The sequence below is a fragment of the Leptonychotes weddellii genome, chromosome 4, assembly GCF_054177405.1.
Source record: "Leptonychotes weddellii isolate Sample4059 chromosome 4, ASM5417740v2, whole genome shotgun sequence".
NCBI classification, from domain to species: domain Eukaryota; kingdom Metazoa; phylum Chordata; class Mammalia; order Carnivora; family Phocidae; genus Leptonychotes; species Leptonychotes weddellii.
Genome location: NC_138372.1, coordinates 19,382,274 through 19,390,730, shown reverse-complemented (window position 1 = coordinate 19,390,730; position 8,457 = coordinate 19,382,274). Strand labels below are relative to the sequence as shown.

Below are 8,457 nucleotides of genomic sequence, written 5' to 3'. Positions count from 1 at the left end.
TGGGTGTTATGCACAAACAATGAATCATGGAACACTTCATCTAAAATTAATGATGTAATGTATGGGGATTAACATAAGAATAAAAAAAATATGTAAAAAAAAAAAAAAAGAATATACGTGTCATTATGTAAAGTTAAAGTTGGAAAATCAGGTAAGAAAGGCCTCAAGACCATTCCCTCAACCCCCACCTTAAAAACTGTTCCTGTTCAATGAATCATGGAACACTACATCAAAAACAAATGAAACCTGTTCCTGTTCCTGTTTCTTTGCAGTGAAGTCATATCTACAACTTGGGATTGGACTATGCGATGCACAAAAATTAAGCAAACTTTTTGGCCTGCCTTTATTCTGAGCTATTCAGACTAAACAAAGGGGCTCTCTTTCTCTTTTTTAAGATTTTATTTATTTGAAAGAGAGTGAGAGCACGAAAAGGGGGGTGGGGTGGGGACAGAGGGCAGAGGGAGAAGCAGACTCCCCGCTGACCAGGGAGCCTGACACAGGGCTCGATCCCAGGACCCCAGGATCATTACCTGATCTGAAGGCAGACGTTTAACCAACTAAGCCACCCAGGTGCCCCAAAAGAACTCTCTCCAAAGAGGTCTGGGGGCGAAGTCTTTTTTTTTTTTTTTAAGATTTTATTTATTTATCTGAGAGAGAGAGAGCATGAGCGCAGGGGAGGGGCAGAGAGAGAGGAAGAAGCAGCTGAGCAGGGAGCCTGATGCGGGCTCAATCCCAGGACCCTGGGATCATGACCTGAACCAAAGCCAGACGCTTAACCACCTGAGCCACCCAGGTACCCTGGTTTGGGGCAAAGTCTTAATGAGCAATAAAGTATTTGTTTGCCTTGCTCTGTTCTTCATGCATATTCTCCCACAGACCATGTAAGATATGGTATTTGAGTCTTCCTGGGCACCACGACCAGTACCACCATAAGAGAAGTTCAAATTCACCATGATTACATTGAGACATAATACGCAAATCACATTAGGACTCATTTCATGCTTTTTCATAATCGCTGAGAGAAAATGCAGGTGGACTGGAGTGCAGATACATGGAGTCAAACAAAAAACACGACCTGGCTCTTACCTCCAGCTGCCGAATTGCTGTTTCTCTCTCTTTAATAAGTTCCAGATCCTGTTCGGTGATGGCCACCTCATCCTCCTGGCTCTGCATCTGGTTCCACTCCTCATGGCTGCAAGGCAACAAGCACACTAGCTGATTCTCCCTCTCTAAGGTGTGCATGAGACACTCACATTACTACTAGCGGAGCCTAGCCAAGGACATGACCGGGCTCCAACGCCTCCGGGATCGATAACAAAGTCCTTGAGGACCACATTCTTCGTATCTGGAGGCAAAGAGCTGCTTTTACCAAGAAAACAAAGTCTCAGCTTCCCTGGGCAAAACTGAGATGAAGCAGGATTATGAGGGATGGGACTCCTTGCTGTTTTCCAGTTAGAGGTGCACCTACAATCTTGCTAGGGCTTGCTAGACAAGGAAAGCAGAGAGAGACTTGAAGTCAGTGAAGGACACTGGCCCATCCTCTTCTAGAGCACTCTCAGAGTATAAGCTGTGTTGGTCTCTTGGGTACTAAATGGGTGGAGGAGAGCAGGCTAAGTGACCTGTCAATGCTTCTCCAATTAGTCTAACAGAATCACATCTTCTGGTTTTCAGAACATTCCTTGAGATTATACTTTGGGTTAAATGCCTCTTTTTAAAAAAATATTTTTTAAGGTTTTTTATTTATTCATTTGAGAGAGAAAGTGAGACCACGAGAAGGGGGTGGGTTAGAGGGAGAGGGAGAAACAGACTTCCCACTGAGCAGGGAGCCCAACATGGGGCTCGATCCCAGGACCCCGGGATCACGACCTGAGCCAAAGGCAGACACCTAACCACCTGAGCCACCCAGGAGCCAGTGAGTTAAATGCCTCTTAAGAGAAAACTAAAATAAAAAGATAGTGAAATGTTATAACTCTTCTTTTCAGGTACCATATTTAGAAGAAAGGCATACTACATATGATGCTAGACATAAAACACTTCAAAAATTCCAACAGTATGCATAAATCAGACATCATCTCCACAGTATTTAGTTTCACCCCACACTGGAGATACAAAAAGGAGTAAGAGCCCACGAGGCACCCCTCTGAGGCGCTCACAGTATAGTGGGAAGAGAGAGATTCATACCTACGATAGAGCACTTTAAGTTCTAAATTAATAACACCAACACATTTTTTTTTAAAGATTTTTATTTATTTATTTGACAAAGAGAGACACATCAAGAGAGGGAACATAAGCAGGGGGAGTGGAGGAGGGAGAAGCAGGCTTCCTGCACAGCAGGGAGCCCGAAGCAGGGCTCGATCCCAGGACCCTGGGATCATGACCGGAGCTGAAGGGAGACGCCTAATGACTGAGCCACCCAGGCGCCCCACCAACACATTTCTATGGAATTAGTTAATTCAGTCTGGAGAAATTAAGAAAGAAGATGTCTTTCAGATGCAAACTGTTTTGCTTTTTCTTGTACTACTCCTAAAAGAATGAGTTGCCTCCATTTTACAGATGGGTAAACGGAGACCCAAGAACTTTGAAAAAATTACATCTGAATTAGAGGTAACATCCTAATCTGTAGATTCATGGGTTCGTACTTATTCCTAGCGAGCCAGGCTCTCTCCCCAACACAAACATATCAGAGATTTCTCTGGCTCTTTTATTCACCTTCAAATTGTTTCTTCCCTAATTCAAAGATCTTGGAAAAGCCCAAGGTTTTGACTTTTTTATTTTATTTGGTGGATTATAAGTCACCCACCCCAGGTCTTCCTTTATTTTTCCTTCTTCTCCACACTGATTTTTAAAATTAGAAGCAAAGGGACGCCTGGGTGGCTCAGTCGGTTAAGCGTCTGCCTTCAGCTCAGGTCATGATCTCAGGATCCTGGGATCGAGTGCTACATCAGGCTCCCTGCTTAGTGGGGAGCCTGCTTCCCCCTCTGCCTTCTGCACCCTCTGCTTGTACTCTCTCTGACAAATAAATAAAATCTTAAAAGAAAAAAAATTAGAAGCAGAAAGTATAGAATCCATCTCAACTAGCCAGCAGGTTGTACGGATAATTCCTTACCCATCAAATGAGACGAGCTGCTCCTCTCTTTGCCTCTCCTCCGCCTAGAAAGCAGATGGCATTATTGCTGCTGTTATCCAGAAACATGTCACAGACAGACACACAAAACAATGGCTTCCTTTCGCTACAGTATAAAGCAACATCCCTTGGCTCCAACAGGATCTGTAAGATGACACAGGGCTCTGGCAATCTGTATCAACTAGAAAATGGGTGTGAAGTAGTTGAAAGCAAATCTGGGCTCAGAATGGTAACCTTACTAAATAGGATGGAGGGAACACGGGTTGGAGAGAGCAGTAAACAACAGGGAGGCAGAATAAGGGAAAGAGTTGAAACTTGCAGGGAAACAAATTTTCAGAACATGTAAAGATTTAAAAAAATGGACATTTATGGCATATCAGGCACTAAAGTGGCAGACTCATTTCAAAGATCAGTCTAATGCATGTATTTAAAAAAGTTAAGAAAAAATGTTAAAAGAGCAATCTATTCCCATTAAAAAAGAAGTCTTTCCCTTTTTCTAATAGCAGTAATTAAAAGAACAAGGAAAATGAAGAAAATTTCAAGATTCTACCCACCCAGAGGAACACTGTGAGGTTTTTTGTTTTTGTTTTTGTTTTACTTTTTCCCCAAATCAAGAAACAAAAGTTAGTACCCTCAAGCCTACCTCTATGCCCTTCTCCAATTACAACGCCCCCTCCCTCGCCCTTAAAGTAACTACTATCCTGACTTTACAATGATCATTTTCTTGTATTTTCACTACAGTGATATGTATCCTTATTTAATATCATTTTACCTGCTTCTGAACTTCACATGAATGGAATTATACTGTTTGTATTCTTCCATGCTTTGATTGGATCTCGCCAGATTGTGCCAGATCCATCCCTGATGCTGAATGTAACTGTGGTTCATTTATTTTCTTCGCTGTATGATACTACAGTATGCAAATATACCATAATGCATTTACCTATTCTACTACCGATGGACATTCAGATGTGTCCAACTTTTGACTACTACAAATAATGCTGCTATAAACATTCTTATACATACATCCTGACATAAACATTTACAGTTTTCTCTAATATATATCAATAGATGCCATTCATACAAATAAAAGCTCATTGGGGTCCCTAATAATTTTTAAGTGTTAACAGGGTCCTGAGATCAGAAAGTCTGAGAAACTACTATTCTATTGGGTTGTATCTTTTTCATACTGACTCATGGGAATTTTTTTTATGTTCTATATATATTCTGGTTACTAGTTTCTTTGTATGTTCTATATATATTCTGGTTACTAGTTCCTTGTCAATTATACATATAGCAGTATCTTCTCCCTGTTTGTAGTCTGTCTTTTCACGTATTTACCACTTTCTTTGCTCTTCATTCTGTTCTGCTTTTCAGACTTCCCATATGGGATCACCTTCCTTCTGCCTGAAGTTCATTTTCTAGAATATTCTTAAGTAAGGTGTCCTGAGAACAAACTCACTTTTGACTGAAAATGTCTTTAATTCTCATTCTGTATATCTTCTTTCACTGGGTTTAGATTCCTAGGTAGGCAGTTACTGTCCTTTAGAACATTAAAGATAGTCCTCAACTGGCTTCCACTGTTGCTGTTGAGAAGTCAACTGCCAATCCAACTATTGCCTCTCTGAAGGTATTCTATTGTTTCCCTGGCTATTTTTATGATTTTCTCTTTGTCTTTGGTGTTCTGAAGTTTCTCTCTGATGTATTTAGATGAGAGTCTTTTATTTATTCTTTTTGGGATTTGTTGGGCTTCTTGAAACTGCAGATTAGTGTCTCTCTTAAGTTCTAAAACATTACCAGCCATTATCTCTTCAAATATCACCTCTGTTCTATGTTTGCTCCACTCTTATTCTGAAACTCCAATTAAAACTACGTCATATCCTTTCTCTTTATTCTCCATTTCTCATACTCTTTCTTCCTATTTAACTTCTTAACCCCCGTCCTACATGCTGATACATAATATCATGAGATAGATAATATCTTCTATTTTCTAGTTAAATCATCTATCCATTAAGTTTTTAGTTTCCATATTATATTTTTCAATTCTAGAAAGTATTTTGACCCTTTTCCAAAGTTTTTTGTAGTTTCCTGCTTCCTGCAGATGTTTTCAAGATTTTCTTTAAATACAATAAGGACAGTTGTCATATAATTCTAATACATGAAGTCTCTGTAGGTCCATTTTACCTCATTGTTGTTTCTATTAGTTCTTGTTTAGAGTTATTTGTTTCTTTGTGTACTTGGGTATTTTTAACCCTGTCCTGCTCACAACACTTCAAAAATTGTTTGAGGGTATTCTTTCAGGGCTAGGATAAAGGTGTCTAACCAGAGAGGATTTGTATTTGCTTCTGCCTGGTACCTAGGTACTCTACCAGTCCAGAACTACTTGAAGCTTGAGGCTTTCGGATCATTCATGTAGTATAAATTTGGGCAGTAAATTTGCCTCAAGGTTCCTCTGTGGTACAAGTTATTGCTTGGATTTCCCCTCTCTCCTGCTGTCCTCCACCACTTGCTCAGTTCAGTGCTAATGCAATCTTTTTGTAGGAAAGAAGGGCTTACTTCTGGTTTACCCATACCTGAAGGATACAGCCTTTTGGGGTCCAGTTTAATTGGAGGAGCACCTTCTTTTAGATTTTCCACCTTGTCTGGACTCTGAGCTTTTCTTCCTCCTCATGCCACATAGACATCAAAACTAAAGTTCAAGTTTGCCCTCAGTAAATGTACTCCATGCAAAAGCAGTTTCAGTGCTCAGCTTACCTCTCTGTGGGTTCTCATCTTCTCTTAGATTTTGACCTTAATATTTTCATGGCCATTTTATATTTTTGAGAAGTTGGGTTGTTAAAATTTAGTATTTGGGGGCGCCTGGGTGGCTCAAATGGTTAAGCGTCTGCCTTCGGCTCAGGTCATGATCCCAGTGTCCTGGGATCGAGTCCCGCATCGGGCTCCCTGCTCCTTGGGAGCCTGCTTCTCCCTCTGCCTCTCTCTCTCTCTCTGTCTCTCATGAATAAATAAATAAAATCTTTAAAAAAAAAAAAATTTAGTATTTGTTAATTTATTTCACAGAGAGGTCTAGTGAAAATAACCTAGCCCTGCTATATTCTAGGATATTGATTCATTGTTTCTTTTCTTAAGTTTTTAATGTAAGACAAATAAAATAAAATAAAAAATCACACACAATTCTGTCACTTTTTCAAATCTTTGTGCATATTCCTTTCTAGTGTTAGACCACAGGCATACATATTTTTTTAATTTACTTTTATTAAAAAAAATTTTTTTTTTAAGTAGGCTGCTCACCCAACATGGGGCTTGAACTCACAACCCTGAGAGCGAGAATCACATGCTCTACCAACTGAGCCAGCCAGGCACCCTGCATACGTAATTTTTATATGGATTGAACCAATCTGGCATTTTCACAACAGCTAATGTCTATGTGTATTATTATTGAGGGGGGGCAGGTAACAAACAAAAGCTAATGGTCAAAATGGTCAGAGTTAGGAGGGGGAAAAAAAACCCAACAATGTGGGAAAGAACATCCTGCAATCGCAAGGGTCTTCTTCTTTTGAGAATAAACTCACCGAGAGACGAGATCCAGCTCTTGCTCTGGCAATGCTCTCCTTTTCCTTTTCAGATACCCTTCTCTGAACAGCCTGGAAGTTGTTTAAGGCTGCAGAGAAGTCATTCATGAGGCGTTCTTTCTGAAGTTTTTGCTGGCGCTAAGGAAATAAACAAGGACTTGAAATTTCATACTAACCCTAAATAATCTGGTTTTAATTCCCATTAAAAGCAAAATTATTCCTTCTAAAGATTTCCAACCAGGAAAATTACTATAAAACAGGCTCTTCCTTAAATTAATAAATTTGTTCTTTGCTAACTCAAATCCCTCATTAATGCCACAGACCAAGTCTGAATTCTCCTTCTTTCATTCTGACAAACCTGGGAACCTTGTGTCTTTTACCTTGTAAGGTAATCTCAGAGGCAAATGCAATTGAGAATTTTGGTTCCCTGGAGAATCTAAAAGCAGAACAAATAACTTTAGGCTCAGAATGAACCCCAAAAGAGATTGTTCTATGTTAAAATGTTAAAAATATTCATCCACACTGAGTTCAGAGCTTCCCTGAAAACTACAGAATCATTTTCCTTCATACTGTAGTGAAGTTTAAAATCTTGGAGAACCTGAAAACTATTACAGGCTATCTTTACTAAGCTTACTGATCCTATGTCTCAAAAAAACACATACTGAGAGAACCTGTTATGGGCTGAGAATACAGAAGTAAAAACTCATCCCTGACCTCAAACAGCTTACCAACTACTTATAGATAAGGGATATAGACACACAAGTTACAAATCAATATAAATAATTGCTATATCCAATTAGTACTACGGGAGTTTGGAGGCAGGTATAATCATTAAGAACTCAAGTGGCCAAAAAGGCTAGATAAAGTGGATACTGAAGGAAGAGAAAGGTCTGAATAAGCAGATGGAAGAAGTAAGGCAATTCCAAGTAGGAAAACAGTGTGAGCAAAGGCATGGCAGTAAAAATTTGAAGAGGCTCTATAAGGAGATAGTTTGACTGGAACCTAAGTTTTTTTCATGAGAATAGCTAAAAGAACTAGAAAGACAGAGAAGGGGCTGACCAGAGCAAGTTTTAAATGCCAAGCTAATGAGTTTGGGATTCCATCCCTAAAGAACAAAGAGCAACAAAGATTTCTGAGCAGGAAACATGATGGGTACAAAATGATAATTTAGAAAAAGTAGTCTGTGATGGTGTACAGGGTAGGATGGAAAAAAGAAACATGTCAAAAAGACTATTGCAATATTCTAGGTTAAAGGTTAGGAGTACATTGTATCCGTAAAGGGAACACAAAAGACATGAATTTAAGAAACATTATGATTTAATGACTGACTATGGGGCTACAAGGGAGCTAAAGTCAAGAATGACTCAAATTATCACACCTGGGAGAATTATGGTAATATTGAAAGCAAATTTATTTTATTTTTTTTTTAAAGATTTTATTTATTTGAGAGAGAGAGAGAGAGTGAGCACATGAGCAGGGTGGAGGGGCAGAGGGAGAGGGAGAAGCAGGCTCCCCGCTGAGCAGGAAGCCCAATGCGGGACTCGATCCCAGGACCCTGGGATCATGACCTGAGCCAAAGGCAGATGCTTACCCAACTGAGCCACCCAGGCACCCTGAAAGCAAATTTAGATGAGGAACTTTTTCCCTTTTTCTGGGATTTTTTATTTTCACACAAACATTATAACAATAAGAGGGAAAAACCAGGGTGCCTGGGTGGCTCAGTCGTTAAGCGTCTGCCTTCGGCTCAGGTCATGATCCCAG

General features: G+C 39.8%; 1 protein-coding gene and 1 non-coding gene across 3 annotated transcripts in view; both read right to left on the bottom strand.

Annotated features, from left to right (window-relative positions):
- STX12 (syntaxin 12) overlaps positions 1 to 8,457 on the bottom strand; it is a 36,531-nt gene that overhangs the window by 7,751 nt on the left and 20,323 nt on the right. For both annotated transcript variants that reach the window (XM_081817860.1, XM_081817861.1), the window contains exons 4-6: positions 6,697 to 6,834; positions 3,107 to 3,150; positions 1,087 to 1,192 (exon numbers count right to left, since the gene is read on the bottom strand). In XM_081817860.1, coding sequence (XP_081673986.1) covers positions 1,087 to 1,192; positions 3,107 to 3,150; positions 6,697 to 6,834 — 288 coding nt within the window. The remainder of the gene's footprint in view (positions 1 to 1,086; positions 1,193 to 3,106; positions 3,151 to 6,696; positions 6,835 to 8,457) is intronic.
- TRNAE-CUC (transfer RNA glutamic acid (anticodon CUC)) lies at positions 6,413 to 6,485 on the bottom strand. Its single transcript has one exon. It is a non-coding gene; the product is annotated as a tRNA-Glu (tRNA).